At 31.6% G+C, this 17,236-nt stretch overlaps 1 protein-coding gene across 1 annotated transcript in view; it reads right to left on the reverse strand.

Annotated features, from left to right (window-relative positions):
* Positions 1 to 17,236, reverse strand: part of LOC131854174 (E3 ubiquitin-protein ligase MYLIP) — a 38,475-nt gene that overhangs the window by 6,993 nt on the left and 14,246 nt on the right. Inside the window, exon 2 of the mRNA XM_059205304.1 lies at positions 4,250 to 5,013. Within this exon, the coding sequence (XP_059061287.1) occupies positions 4,250 to 5,013 (764 nt within the window). The remainder of the gene's footprint in view (positions 1 to 4,249; positions 5,014 to 17,236) is intronic.

The raw sequence follows: 17,236 nt of genomic DNA on the forward strand, positions 1-17,236 counted from the left end.
TACCCTGACCTCAACGGTTAAGATATCAAAAATCGACGACAGAAAAAACTTCGTGTCAAATTATACTTCTGTATCTGCGTTGGAACACCGATAAAAAGAGGACAGTGATAGTAATGGGTATTTTTAAGCATTAATATATAAAAAAAACTAGTTGATAAACGATGTTTTGTTATATAAATTATTTCTGGACAGCACTCATATCGCCTAGTTGTATAAACAATAACCTATAACCTATTTTCAGTTCTGTAAGTTCTTCCTATTAATTATTATTATTTGAGTGACAATATCGTATCAAATAGGACTAGACGCCTAAATGTATGTTAGTTCTAAACATTATGCAGGCTCTATAATTCGACCATAATTAATTTACAATTTATTTAAAACATTCAGAAAAACTATAGACAAATACTAAAGACAAACAACATTAATGTATTCTCAATTTGACCATAAACAAAAGAATATACATGTTTGTATGTCAAATAGGCACATAGTGGTGTGTGTAATATTGTTTTATTGATTTAATGTATTTTTTATGTATAATTATAAAATATAATATCATTCTGCATTCATCCTTACTTCCTTACTAATATTATAAATGCGAAAGTAACTCTGTCTGTCTGTCTGTCTGTCTGTCTGTCTGTCTCGCTTTCACGCCAAAACTACTGAACTGATTTAAATGAAATTTGGTACCCATATAGTCTAGACGCCGAGGAAGGACATAGGCTACTTTTTAATGCGAAAAAAGGGTTGTAAGGGGTTGAAAATGGTAATGCAAGGTTATCTTTATGCGGTTGAATACACACTTATTTATAATAATGGCTTAACTAAAAATTAGATATTTTGGAAAGTCTACTTTATAATTGTGTCATTAAGTCTATTTTCAAAAATTTTTAATTTCTGAATTACACCAGTATTGTACTAGATATGCGACTTATTAACGCTCATATGTCATAAATAAACATATATGTCATTTGTATAAGCAGCGCGTTGCGCGCGCAACTGATTATTGTCAATCCGTTGTCTCCTTATGAATTTAAATGAATAAACGTTTGCTCTGCAATTTTATTTTATAAATACACAAATATAATCCTGGTATAGACTATAACTGATGACCCTGCTCTTGGACAAGAGCGTAAGAACATATTATTAATGTTTTTGAAGAATAAAACAACATATAATATTAAAAATGTTGTCAATACATATGAACAACATTTCCTTGGAAGAAACAACATCTACCGTTCCATCCGAGCTATTCAGGTTCGGAATACGCGTTTCTCCATTCTGGCCAGTAGAGTCAGAGATATGGTTCGCGCAAGTAGAGGGATAGTTTGCAATTTAGAATATCACATCTATTATTTTGATTTAACAAAATTTTATTATGTTATTGGCCAACTGACCACCAATTTTCAAAAGAATTTAAAGAAATGTTTAAACTGTTTATTAAATATAAATAAATATGACATTTAAATTTGTAAATATCACATTGTCACCATTCAAGGGGTAAAATAAAATAGCAGATAAAAGTTGTTATGGAAATTCGTCATATTTGAAGCTAGAACGATGAAGCTTTTTTCTTACGCTTTTTTGGGTCAGTTTATTTAATAAATACCTTACTAATATTATGAAAGTGAAAGTTGTCTGTCTGTCTTAAAAGCCAAAATGAACTGATTTAAATGAAATTTAAAGTCTAGATCTTGAGATAAGACATAGGTTACTTTTTAATGATAAAAAGGGTTATAAGAGACTGAAAGAGGAATATTTTAAAAGTTTAAGCTTCAATCTTATTTTTTTGCGTATTGATTAAATATAATTAACGAAAATGGGTTGTAAGGGTCAAAAAGTTAAAATGTTGTATGCATGTATTGTCATTTTTTTTAACTTGAAACACATTTTTTAGGCTGTTGAGAAAATATCAGAACCTACCGCCACAAGCCATAAATGGTTACAGTATAGCGACATCTTATCATTGGTACATGATGAACTAATATAAGTAGCATTAAAAAAAAACAAGAAAAAGGGTTATTATGTATGGTATGTATGGAAGTATCTTCATTTTAAAGATAGTAGTTTGAAACTTAGTTTTTGGCTGTTGATTGAATTGTATGGAATTATGTATGGAAATTTCATTTTTGAAGCTAGAACGATGAAACTTTTTTATTGGGTTAGATTATTAATATATATTTTTTATTACAAGGTCCTATTTTAAGTCGTACAGCTAGTTCTCTATATAAACTATAAGTGTGCGAAATTTCATACTCGTCCGTCGAAATTATAAAGTTTTGGCCTCACGTATTTATGTATTTAGACATTTCTACTATGATGTGATGATTATTATTCACTATATTAATTAAAAATCATAAACATGTGTCTTAGTAACAGCGCAATAAAACCAGTTATCTAGTGATGATGCTCCTCTTTGTTTACACTCGCATTACGCAAATACTTCTGTACTTTGAATTTTGATAAACAGATCATTTAGAATTTTGTAATCTGTAATCCATTGCTAAGTACTATACAAATATAGATTAATAGCTGACCCGGCAATCGTTGTTTTGCTCTACATATTAATACCGCTATTAAAAAATAGGGGTTGATGGTAGAAGGTTGAAAAATTAGGGTTGTATGTATATTTAATGCCGATTCCACAACAAAAAAAATATTGTCCAAAAAATTTATATCAATTGTTTTTGAGGTGGACCAACCTTTTCACACGGCACACAACCAATAACACTACGTCCTCAGACCTATTAAATATGCGCACTACATAAGAATCGGTCCTGCCGTTTGAGAGGAGCTTTGTTACAAACGCTGTGACACGAGAATTTCATATATTAGACATATTTCATAAGGTTGTAAAACGATAATAATATATAAGAACATGTGATTTAGATTACTAATCTAACTAGTTAAACAGGCTTTATTATTGAAGAATTAAATACATTATTTTGAAACAAGTTGTATCGTAAACATGTCTATAATACCATAGTTAATTATAAAATTTTGCATTAAGTGCTGTTACCACTGACCATTTATATTATAGTTACCTACTTCAGAAATTTAATCACCAATAGAGAAGGTCGTAACGCCTCCAGTAGCTGTGGTCATATTTCCGCACAAAATATTTGTGATCTCACACATGCTAATGGCAGCGGAATTAAACAAAATAATATATATCTGTTAAGTAATGAGATGGACAGTCAAATAACACCTAATTAAATGAAATATAAAGATATTTTGTTTTGATTAACTGAATGGAATAAAAATTGTAACCAATTAATATGAAATTTTTATAGATAAACTGATAGAAACACCATCGTGTTATCGTTTGAATTCGTAAATAAACTATTATCTGTGAAAAATAGAACTGTGTCTTCAAACATTGATAAGAACGGTCGTTGTGTAAATATTGTGTATCAACACGTATAGAGGTTATGTTTGTAACACCATGTATGTACTTAAATTAGTACAAGTTTAGGAGATATCTGAAGAAATTAGTTTAAAAAACATTGTTATATATTTTTAGACTATAATAGACAATTGACAATATTATCTGTTGCAAATCAGTGTTAACTAAATGTAAGGGACAATTTTAAATTCAACCTAGACCATTGTGCAGGTCAGCTTTAAAATTCAGAGCAACCTATAACAATTTGTATTCATGAGTTTGGATCAGTCTGGAAGTTATCTATGTACATTATGTATTTACTTCACTTTATCTACTACTATGTATTTATATCTGTTGTCTAGTGCCCATAACACAAGATCTGCTTAGCTTGGGACTAGAAGGCGCTGTTGGAATTATCCTGAGATTATTTTAACATTCGTGTTTGCTTATCAGTTGCCCCGACCAAGTCAATGTTACATTGCTGTTTTTGCGTCACATATCAAATAAACAAAGAAGTTATTATTCAATTCTTCCGTACTTATTTTTAAATATTTGTTAATTATATTAAACTAGGGATCAACCATGGCTTCACACGAGTTTATACTGTTGTAGTTGGCCTTCAGCCGCTCCATATCCTTCCGCGGGTTTGGAATTCCATCTGAACTCACCCCCTATCGTTCGATGAAGCTGTAAGGCCAGCTGCGGCCACCCACATTAGAATAGTTCGAAAAAATCAAATTTTGACATTTAATCGTCAGGTAGAACAAGACTTATCATTATTACATGAAGTGATAAACACAATCAAAATCGTTTTTAAAACCTGTTCCATTATTCAAATGAGTCAATAACAAAATGAATACCAACCTTTGTTTTTCTACACCTATTTCCTGCTCGCCATTGCACGCTGGTCGGTACACCACGATCCCATGAGGTCCCACACCAACACTGGTACTCAATCTGCATCCACAGCCACCGCCAGTCTGTCCCGATGCTAAACAACCAACGGTTGCCCCACCATCTATCTCCTGGTCAGATTCCCTAGCCCTCGGCTCCTCCGTCTGTGGTCTATGGTATAGCAGATGATTGTACAAATTATGTGCGTTGTTGCTCTCGTTTACAGATTTGCAGAAAAATAGCTCTTCGCCAAAGGACTCAAGGTTGGAAATTTCTTTAAGAACCCTATATTCCGCTTGTGATTCCCTCATGCCGGCAATTTCGCAATGATAGTCTATTATTTTCTCCATGTGATCTTCCGGTTTCTCGCCCTGTGGTCCAATTTTGTCACACTCTTCATAAATATGAGTGGGTGGGACATCTGGGTCGCAGTCTCCTGTCTCCGCTTGTGCTATGTAAGCTATTATCCGTCTGGCTACCTCCCAATCAGCTACGACCAGTCTACCTTCAGTCAGATCTAATTTAGCGTGAAGGTAGAACTGATGGCGGGTCGGTTCGTTAATCAGCAGATGTGGGGGCACCCAGAATTTGACTCGTAGGTCCAGCCGACCTCCAGGGATGCGGTGAGGGTCTAACGGGTTCCTCAAGTTCAACCATCTCCCCGGTCCTGAGCCTGAGTTCACTCGTAGTCCAAAATAGTCGGCCTCAGCGCCGATCTCCAATTTCTCGCATACCTGCAACAATTACAACGATATATTAAATTTCTTTAAGCTATTATTAGTTTGCTGTTTAGTACGATATTGTATCAAATCGAATCTAACCAAATGTACTTTATGTCAATGACACTTATAATATGTCAAATCTAACGTCAGTTCGGAGTGCCTTCAACTGAGAACTGAGACACAAAACTGCATAATAAATACACATATAAAGAACCCTCGATCATTTACAATGGACTCGTCGAGAGTTCTTTATAAATATACTTACGTTGGAAAAGACCCATGTCTGTACAAATCTTTGTATTTAACAATAAATAAAAAATTAGAAACAATAAGTTGAGTCAAGTCGGCCGGCATTTCTTTTAAATTAGACTGAGCATAGTAACTATTAAATTATAATATGAGTAAGTATCTAATTAAATGTACTTTGTAAATGTAAATTCTTATTATATTATAATATAGTTTCTATGTATACATAAGAAGATTAAATTGATAATTGGTGAGTACAAGCATAATTATCGTGAATTCGAGATATATATCAACTTGGCGACAGTCCAACCCTATACATACATTATATTTATATCGTCAAATATCCGTACAGTCATACGATAACGCACAGACAAGTGACTAATTAATTAAACAAAAGGTGACATTGATTACCTGCCTATCGTGACAAAACTAACACAAAAAAAATGTGAAATTACAAAAAAATTAATTTGACTAAATATCCGGGAAAACACTGGTAACAAACTAAACTAATCCTAAATACAATTCAAACATACTCAAACCTAAAAGCGAATATAGCAAGTTAATTGGGCGATCACTGTGGCAGTGAACCCTATCACCCACGGTCCTGAAAGCCTGTATAAACATGGTCATTTAGTCTACATATATATATTTGGTTATAAAAATATCTATATATATATCTGCTCTTATCATGTAAATACGATAAAAATAATACAAAGTTACACATGATAGCACGTTGTTTCAACAAGACTTTATCGTAACTCTCAAGTTATAAATAAAAATCTATTGACAATATAAACAGAAAGTTTATAATTTGGTAGCACGATTGGTCAGGCTGATTATTTGTTTAATAAAATCTCTTCTAGCATTAAACAGCATAAAGATGTAAGGTATCTTAATTCAAATAAACTTAATAGTAGAGTGTCTACGATATAAAGGGTAACTATAACTACCTACCTAATGTTACTCAATTTTAGACCAACTTCTTAGCATTAGTGAATCCATGGAGGATTCACCGTGCAGGTGCAAAGTCCATCGTGTGGCACAGAGGGAAACTCCGAGCAGTTCCCGGGACTTAAAACCCAGGTTTAGGTTTAATCACCTGCCGACGTACATCAACACTCACCTTCACCGCTCGTGTTTGTCTCCCTATGAGCCCAGATAAATCTAATAGAAGCCTGCTAGTGCAGCTTTAGATACACGTTCTAGTATAGAACTTACTGCAGTTCTAGTCAAGTCAAGATGCTTAATTACTTTTTAAACAATGCATTTTATTCAACATTACCGTATTATTTTCTTTGTTTCACAACTTTGTTTACTATGTCCAACGTACTCACAGACATATTCCACGTGTAATACAATATGTTCTGTAATCTGACTCTAAGGGTAATGTGTCAATGGATAGCATATTATTCTGTCTCTAACTACAATACTCTAAAGGTTATCAATGTATTTATATGTACATGAGTCAACATGAGAAAACGATCGTCCAATTTAGTAAAGAACCTCGTCTGAGGTCGCGATTTTGGTGTATGATTTAATTTGGAGTATCTTTAAATGCCACTTTTCCTTACATTGTCTATAATCCTGTTTTTTTTTATTAATGTATTTTTTGTTTATATCAGAGATTTAAAGTACGATGGGACTGTTGTACCAAAAGTGGACAAAAGTAAGTATAAAATGAAATCGCTTCCGCTGCTTGTTCGCTTATATCTTTTAACTACGCAACGGATTTTAATGCAGTCTGTATCTATTGTTGGATATAGGCCTTTCTCAATGCTTTCCACTATGTGCGATCTTCCGCCTTCCGCATCCATCCACTCCTCAGCTCATCTTGCAAGACGCCCGACACTCCGTCGACCCGTACGCGGCCTCCAATTCCAAAGTGACTTTGCAATTAGATACGAATATAAGGTGACGAACTTTATCATTGCCATTTCAAGGCAAATATAGATAGCGTGTGACTAATTGGTTACAATAAATAAAAAAAAGTAAATAACACATTCTATTATTTATTGCATGCCTGTAGAAACACTCATAATTTTATCTTGCATTGAATGTGTTACTTTAGAAGTGATGGCCTTGGAAATAATGGTAGCATTGTTTATCAACTCCTGTCCGTTATCAATCATTTGGCCGCAGGGGGGAGGGGGTATTAGTAATAAGGACTAGCAGTTCCATTATTAGAAATGTGTCAATTCCTTTGCTTGTATCCTTCTCATCGTATCATCCTCCATTGATTTCCCACCTTTGTAAACCGTAAGCACAGACTAGACCACAATTTCATCAACAGAAACTTTAAAGCCTGTTTTTAATCTTTCATTCAATCTACAAAGTTCCAAATTTAAAGAGTTTTAAAAACTTAAATATATATATTTATATATATAACATAAGCTGCCAGTACTTATTAAGTCAGCAAAAATAATCTCAGGCTGCACTATCTAGAGAAAACCTTGGCAGTACGCAAACACGACTTTTATTATTATATAGGAAGTATGACAAGGTTTCGGCGAAATATAATTGAGTGAGTGCCTACCAGACGTGTACAGGACAAGGTAATTTTTATAATGCCCCGATACTGGCTTTTTCCCGCGTAATTTCAAAGAATCTCATTATAACGGTTGCTGATTGGATGCCTCAATTATTTCTTACGGCATCTCTTCAATTTTCTTTTCCGTCTTGACAGTAAACTGCAAAAGGAGGCTTTAATTTGACAGTATGGTAACTTGTGTTTATATTACACTATATATTTTCCTTATCTTTTTTATAATCTACTGCTGTTATAGTGCCATAAAAAAATTAAAACATTGGTATTTGATAAAATGTAGATAAGTCTTAGTATTTTTAATGATTATAAATAAATAGCTTGATATGCTCTTGTTTAACTTTCGACGGGTTGAAAGTAAAATCCGCCATTTTGAATATATTTCAAGAACGCCATTTCGTGTTTACTAAAGCTGAGCACGTGTGCGTAGCATCTTCAAAGGGTCGGTGACCGACTCCATAATAGTTGCAAGACTGGTCGCGGAATATGACCTCTGTTACTAAAACTCTATAGTACTTGCTATCATAAATTTACAATATTTTAAATTTCGAACTTTATTCCTATGCTATTGTTAGAATAAAAAAAGAAACGGTTAAAACAGTTAAGTGCCTACCTACTTAAATGCATTTCCATTTTATTTTTACGGCTCTGGGTATTTAAGTGAAATATTTAATAGGTAGAAATATATGTCACGTGCGATAACTTTGTAAACAATGTAATATTTTAGCGCGCTGACACTTTTGACATAAACAAACATTTCTAACAAAGTAGGTACCTAATAAATAATTTATGTGACAACAAAAATGATTATTGTACTTGTAACCATTTACAAATTAAGTTTAGAGGTTATGTAGGTTGATATTTAATATGTAGAAAGAATAGTAGTGCATGATTTTTAACTTTAATTTATATTTACCACTCATATTCGTATTTTAAAAGTTTAATGTCAAGTACCTAGTAACGATTATAAAAGATTTTTATCTTTTAAATATAGAACAATATTAATAAATCAATGACCTGTGACAATATAGAGGATAAGCTAATGGCGATCACATGCCATAAACAATTTATTTTACTTTTAAAAAGATATTCGACTTATTGATATAGAACTGAAATTGTATGTACCTACATGTTAAATGTTATTATATCTCTGCAACAATAACGACATTTTGATTTGATTTTAAGTGTGATTTTATTGTCTGAGCTATAATATATCTTTATAGGTTAGAGGTAATGGTAAGTAATATACAAATGGTATATGGTCATATATAATAGATGAAGGTCTAATGTATTTATAAATCATTACATTATAATAAGCAAGTGGCGTCGATTGGGACCTAAAGACCAATCCAAAAACCATAAACACGCTTGATAAAAAAAAGAAAATAAAAAATAGATAGTTCATAAACTAAGGTATGTTGATTGTTGTTTGTATTGCTACTTATATGAATAATTCCTAAGCCTACTACTTAAAAATATTTTTTACAATCTTATTATTGACTCCAAACTTGTTTACATACTAATGTTATTGCGACAAGGTACATAAGTGTTTACATATACTTCGTGACCCCAGTATCTAAGCATTTAAGTACACAAATTTGTAGTAAGTGAAAAATATTGTTCACTCATAGCAGTATATTTATATGCACGAACCTCTACTTATTCATAGATAGTTAAAAAAACGAATGCAAATCAGAATAAAGAGGTGTCGTGCAGTGTCGTGGCATCGGCCAGATGTTTTCTCTCCATCTTCTTTACTCAATATTTGCGTCTCATTCCCGCGCGAGGTAAATAGCTGCAGCACGCATGCGACGCGTGTATTGTGCCTGCAACTAGTTTATAAACAAATCTAACAACAAATCGTAATACATCTGCAAGCACTGCAGTCTCTACAAATGTCTGCTATGGATTATAATATAAAATCGCACGACCGGTCTGAATGTGTACCCAAACATTAAATAGCATTAACGCCAGCCAAATGTGTACTTTGTAGACGTTGATGTATGTTTCAGTTTAAGAGGAATTACATGAAGAAATCTAAGATTTTAAGTATTCCCTCAAACAGTACAGTACATTTTATACCTAAACTTATCTATTAAAATTATCAAGTAGGTACAAATTATTTGGGGTCGGGACAATGTTTTCATTATAAATTAAAAAAAAAATTAGGCCACGGTCGCTCTAAGTGTAATGCCGAGTTAACAGGCTTCAACTCACACTGACTTATCGTGAAAACAAAATTGTTATTTTTAATAACACGACAACTTCCCGCACGGGTCATATATGCTGTGTTCCCAAGATAAACCTTTATTTTTTTATTCATTCAATTTTTTTTTTTAATTTATATAGTTTGCTTTTTCAACTAGTTTAATCAATTTTAATTATAGATACATGATATTAGACTTGCAGTTGACAGAGTAATTAATCTTGACTGAAACTGTATTACGGAAGGTCGATTGTTTCACGACCAAATAAAGTGAAATATTAGAATTATATAGTGGATAATACTGTTAACTAAAATTAGTATTTTGTAATAGTTATGATACGAAGTACGATAAAATTACTGTTTTAACTATATTGTATAAGGTAAATATATAAAAACTGTGGGCATAGGCGCACCAAATACAATACTGATGGGGGAAAGGGGTCGTTAGTACTGACAATTGACCCCATGCCAGCAATGTACCATGACCTCATGTTCATCTTGTCATCCTCCACTGGTACCCCGCCATCGTAAACCGTTAGCGAACACGGAGGCACCATATCATCCATAAAAAAATACAATAGGTACTATTCTCAAAAATTGTAAAGATTGGAGTATTCAGTACCCCTCCGATCGATCCCCCGTCCAATTCAAACGGGGATCGAAATTACGACGGCCTGAGCCGAGGTTCGAACCCCTAATGGTGCCCTCAGACTAGTCGTATCCGTCAGGCAGGAGTTGGCCTTCAGCCGCTCTATAAGTCCTTCCACGGGTTTGGAGTGCCATCTGAAATCGCCCCCTAACGTCCGGTGAAGCTGTAAAGGCCAGCGGCCAACAGCATTAGAGTAGTCCGAAAAAAAAGAGAATTCACTATTTCTAATATTGGATTGACTTGAAGTGACTTGATACCTATATATATATCAATATACCTAGAATAATGTTATTAACAATATTACGCATACCATTAAATTAAATTTTATTTTATAATACATACTTTCCATTCAACATAGGTAACACAGTTTGAACATAACGTTTTGATTGGTTGCTGCAAACAATGAATTTCGCACGCTTATTTTCGTTTATTTGACCAACATGTGTTAAATTCACAATGTTGTCACAAATATTGTTGATATTACAATGAAGTACGTATTGACTTGGTTTTTAGCCTGTGGTTCTTGAGTGTACGTTATTACAAAAAAAATGTATCTGGATATTTTTATCCGTTGTCTAGTACCTAACACAAGCTCTGCTTAGCTTGGAACTAGATGTTGTGTGATCATCTTCCGCTATAACATTGGAGGAGGCGGGTTCACTATTCATATTCCTTCATACTTTCCACCTGGTGGGTTAATTACTATGTCATTCCAGCCACACAAAATAAAATGAAGTCATAAAGCTGTTTTTTGGCAGTTCTTCTCGTCTCAAAAGATTGAATTTATCATAAATCTTTAATAGACATATCTGTAGATAATCTTTATTCAAATATACTTTTGAATAGTCATATAATATTTTCTTTATTCTAGCGTTCCTTCGGAATACAGTTTCATCACAAGCAGAGGTAGAAACTAGCAAGTTAATCTTTTAAATAAATGTTGTTCATTATTACATATTTAAGATTTTGTGTGAATACAAACTGCTATAGAAATAAAGATATTTTAATTTGATTTATAAATACCATCAAATCATAGTTGTTTCTGTAATCATAATCGTTGTTTTGCCGTAACCGTATTACTGCGTAGTTGTTTAATATAGGTACAGTTTCACTACTATATTCTTGTACGTGTTTATTTCTATTCTACCATTATGATATGATAACTGCAAGCAAACAGAATCAAAGTACACGTGGGATGATGTATTACTTTTTACTGTTAATAGAAATATTTTTTATTCAAATAAACATAATATAAGCACTTTTAAATAGTCATACATTTTTATTCGGAGCGCAGACACAACACGAGAAGAATCAGCAAAAAAACTTGCGTGTGAAAACATGGCCACCTATATTGCTGACAAGAGATTTTGTATTCAACCTCGTTACGATTTTATATCAACATCTAAAAAGAATTAATGTTATTATTAGGTTGTTCTGAAAGTATTTACGTTTTTTCCCGACAGGGAATTTAATTGTATTTTTTCGAACCCAACTTCACACTTAGGTAGCATAATCATTGTTTTGAGATTTGATATAGCGAGGCTTGTACCTATGTGAAAATGTTTAATTAATTCTACGCAGTAGTTTTTGGTTGGTGTCCTTTTAAAGACGGAGAGCAATAAGCAGCATGTTCGAATATTTTTTTTTCTATAGTAAAGGTAAAAATGCAAAACGTGCTGGACCAGAATGGTGACTTTTATAAAATATTTTTGTTTATACGAAAATCGTCTTCTATTAATTAAAAAAAAATACACTGCTTGCTAAATACGCTAGAGAGATAAAGGTACCAAAGAAAGATGACAGTGTAAAATTCATTCTCAGACATTTGTCACCGTTCTAAATGAAGTTCTAAATGAAGCAGGGCCGCATATAGAGTATAGGTGATGATAACCTATCACTAATTACAAATTACGTAACCATTTGTTTGTAATAAATAGTACTTACTATATAGATTATTGGTTGCATACATCATAATTATATGCCAGTTGTGACAGGAATAAAATGTAAAAAACAAACAAATATTCCAGTCATTGTCGACCACGAAACGATTATTGTGTTTGGGGGCGTGGTCATTTGTTTTGTTAGCATTTATTGGTTAATTGTTTTATTAGATTATATCATAAAGATAAAGGATCGATTACAAGACCATTTTTAAAAATAATAGATCTATTATTAATGTTTAATTTTTAGCTTATGATGCTTCAAGTTGACAAAATTTAACTCGCTTAAAGCATCTCATGAAGCGAATTTAATTTTGTTATTCATATACTTACAGTGTTTTTATTACTTCTTTTAGTACACAAATAAACTTTTATTATTTTATCGCTTCATTTTAACAGCTTCTGCTGATTATTTATATTTATTATTTTTATTTATTACAATTAAGTAGTATATATATTTTCTGCAACGATATATCTATTTAAAATAATGGCATACATATTATTCCTATACTTATTTCTTATTATACATACCTTGACAAAATTTGTATGACAACATCATCATCGTAATCAAATTATTTCAAAGAGATTCCATCAAAATCTGCTTTATATTATTAGGAATTTCCAATGGACAACCATCTTTTTTTGCAATCGGTTGAAGAAAACTCGAAGAAATTAAAAAAAAAAATGTTATGTAAGTATGTTTTAAATCTTCAATACTGGAATCACGTTTCGCCTACACGCGTTATAAAGAAATAGTTTAAAGAAACTATTTTTAAAAGAAGCCGTTCGTAATGTAGGTATATACTAGAGCATGTTTTAAAATATAAATAGACATGTATGAGTACAACAAAACATATTATGTATATATATTTACATTATTTACCTATTTAAAGGTATACTCATTGTTCACAATAGCTGTAACCTAACTGCGCATTATTATATGACACCTACTACGTCCTTTGACAGCGTGGCACAGATTAAAAATACTCATTAGAAACAGATAATCCATAAATTTTCGATTATGGAAAGTTGAAATTGGTAGCAACTGTGAACAGGTGCTACCAAATCGTATATTAAAGTTATATTGAGTTCGAATTCAAAATAATTTATTTATATGTATATATAGGACACTCTCGGTCGCTTGTCGTTTTTTTAATACTATTACTACCGTACATTTAATGCGTCGTGGAATTAAAACTAGAAACTGGTACTAATAATATATTTCAATCAACTGGAATTTTAGAACGATTAATGTCAAATCGGAAACCTATCGATTTTTATTTGTAGTAACTGTAAAAAGTCTGTCTAAATTGAAAATAATTCAAAAATACTATAATGTAAGTGTCTTCATTGCCTATGTTACTATATGTTCAAGTTACTTCGATATTTTTGTGTTACTATACAAGTATGTAGTAGGTCAATATGGAAATAGGTTATTCCATGAAAATATTTACCTAATTTCAAACACTTATATAATCTATTTGTTTACTTACATGTTTATTATTACATATAAGTCACATATTTATTGATATATGTTACAGCATCATAATAAATTAACTTTGCCTTCATGTTTACCACAATTTATATAATTTCGCGCGCTTATCGGCCGCCATTTTGTGTTATTCTACATTTGTTATTAAAGTAATTAGTGATTTAATTACTCATTAAATAAGTAATAGCTATGTTTCTCATAACATTAACGTAATACATGCTGTTTGTACTATATTTTAATACTTATACTAGCGACCGTTCCCGCCTTGGCACGGATGCATTACAAATATTTTAATTTTTCTGCTTGTTCTATACTATAACACGCATGTATTATACATATAAACCTTCCTCTTGAATCACTCTATCTATTACTGATAACTGCATTAAAATCCGTTGCGTAATTTAAAAGATATAAGCGACTTCATTTTATAATATGTAAAAATAATTTATATCCGCCATCTTGATACTGTTTTCCTAATTTTATTGCTCTCAAAGCCAAGAAAGGTAAAGAAAAAGTAAGGTAACGACTTAGAACAAAGTCTACCTGAGTGATATCTGTTTCTATTGTCGAATTTATGTCTAAATAGGCACCTTATCTGTTACAATTATGAACCCTGATTATACTATCAGAGCTAATGCCCTTTGTAGATAAAGTAAAGCAAAAATATGTTATTGTTTGTTAATTATTTAAATGTTTTTTATTATATTTGGGATTACCGATGTTTTTGAGTTTAAGTTTTTAATAAAATAAGAATAAGTGATCGTTGTAATGTAAAAAAAAAAAAAAAATGTAAAACATCTATGTGAATGAAATAAATAAATTATTATTATTATTATTAAATTATTATTAAGTATTTTGTTTTTAATAACAATCATATCTTATTTAATGTATTTGTACCAGGTACAGTATGCATGTATTACCTATAAATATACACCTTCTTCTTGAAACACTCTATCTATTGCTGAAAAATGCGTCCAAATACATTATAATAATACAGACGTTTGACTCACAGTTAGATTTTATTTTTTTTAAACAAATATTACTAATATTTATTTTTTAATAACTTTATTGTCTGTCTTTATTATATTTGAATTGCTATCTTAAAAACAATTAGATAAATACTTAACTAATAATAATAAACATCAGGTGACAAAGTACATGAAATCTTAAATACCTATTATCTATAAATATGAAAAATAATAAATATTAATAGACGATAGGTATTTTAGATTATTTACTTTTTTAATAATAATAATAGATAATTTTTCCTCATTCGTCACATGTTTTCATTGGACTGGCAAAGGTCGTTTGAGTGTACAGCCTAGTTCTATTTCCGTCATAGACATCGCAGAATGAAATCAAAACTTTTTGGTATTTGTAACACGTTAACATCTGTGGATAACATTCTCTAACAAATAGTATATGTTCAGTGTATATAGAGATATGTAGAGTTTAATTCCGTCGTAAAATTTTGAACACCTCATTGTTAATGTTGACTTTGTAGAAATTTACGAAGTAAACTAAATTGCAAAAGTCCATATTTAGGTTTAGATAGTTAGTCCGTAATTCATGTACGGCGACGGTTACCATTTACCATCAGGTGGGTTCAATAACTATCCCTTTCAATTGCATAAAACAAATAACATACGATTGTTATATAAATATAAAAATTACATTATTTATACGAATTGAAACTTAACCTTTACTGCATGTCAGTTACAGAGTAAAAATAAATTAAAAAACAATTTTATGTGGTAGTATCTGTGATGGTAAACAAGTATACTCCCACGTGATCCAAGCGACCGTCTCCTACTTATATGAACAGTAACATATTACCATAAACAGCGGAATATAGGTACTTTACAATCACCATGAAGGTCTACTTGAGTAAATAATTTCGGACATATACTTGTAAATAATTTCGGACAAATACTTGTAAGTAAATAATTTCGGACATATACTTGTACTTCGTTATTAAAAACATTAGTTTAGTATTATAACAATAAGTAATTGTGTAGACAGCAACAAGTATACAGAATATCCCCGAAAGTCAGCTGTCAATTTTGCTGACACGTTTTTTTACAGTGTTCATATTTATTTTTGTTGTGTACTCTACTCTAAGTTCAAGGATATTCAACGTACAATATATATTTCGTTTAATAAAGAAAAAGAAATTGTAATTTGTAAAATAACAAAGAAACATTTGTGCAGTGACACTGAGGCACCAGCTGAGTTTGTTTGAGGAGGCACTTTTAGTTCATTACGCGATATAAGCTATTAAGTTTTTCTATATTTTCACTCAATATTATGCTATGCTGAATAAATGATTATTATTACTTATGAAGATATATTGTTAGGTCATAGTGTCAATCAAGCGAAATCACCAGGATAGTTTCCAGGAGCAACCACGTGGAGATCTACCTGACCACACCAATGGAGCGGCAAATCCGCTTTACTAACAATCCCCTCACTAAAGTTGTCACAGTACATTCCATGATGTAATTGTCAACGGATATTTTCAGGACGAATGTTGGTTTTTATGTCAAATCCACTTGGGAACGTGGCCCAAATATTTCTTGTAGCTGATTGTGCCAATTACAACGTAATAGAAAGGAAACACTTTTGTTTGGACGCGTTAAAAATACAAATTCATAATAAAACTTAATAACATTAAGGATAAGAACATCTTCTTTAAAGTATTGACCGCGTCACTGCCAAAATAATTAGCAACAACGAATTTAATATTTATATAACGGAAACTTAATGAAGTAATTTTGCAAAATCGTCTTAAAATTTATAGCGATAACAATATATTCCATTCTTCTACCATTGAAAAAATAAAATGCAATTTTTCAGTCAGAATTTCAAAAATAAAAAAGATTGGCTGTAACTTTTAGATGTAAACTATAATATATATATTTAAGATTCCTTTGAATTTAGCTGTATGCTACAGGCCCAGAACCGAAACGCTAATTAAAAAAGTTATTTTTTACTTTTCTCGACTAAACAAATTTTAATGAGATGTTGCGTTATATATAGCACATAGACTATCATTTATCTAAAAAGCAGACGAATTTGTGTGTAACACCTGGTTGGCAAATGTTGGCCCCAGATTTCGAGGAAAAAGATCATCCGTTCTTACCTCCTACATCAATTTTCG

This window comes from Achroia grisella, unplaced genomic scaffold, assembly GCF_030625045.1.
Source record: "Achroia grisella isolate CSIRO2021 unplaced genomic scaffold, CSIRO_AGI_Agris_v1 utg971, whole genome shotgun sequence".
Taxonomy (NCBI): domain Eukaryota; kingdom Metazoa; phylum Arthropoda; class Insecta; order Lepidoptera; family Pyralidae; genus Achroia; species Achroia grisella.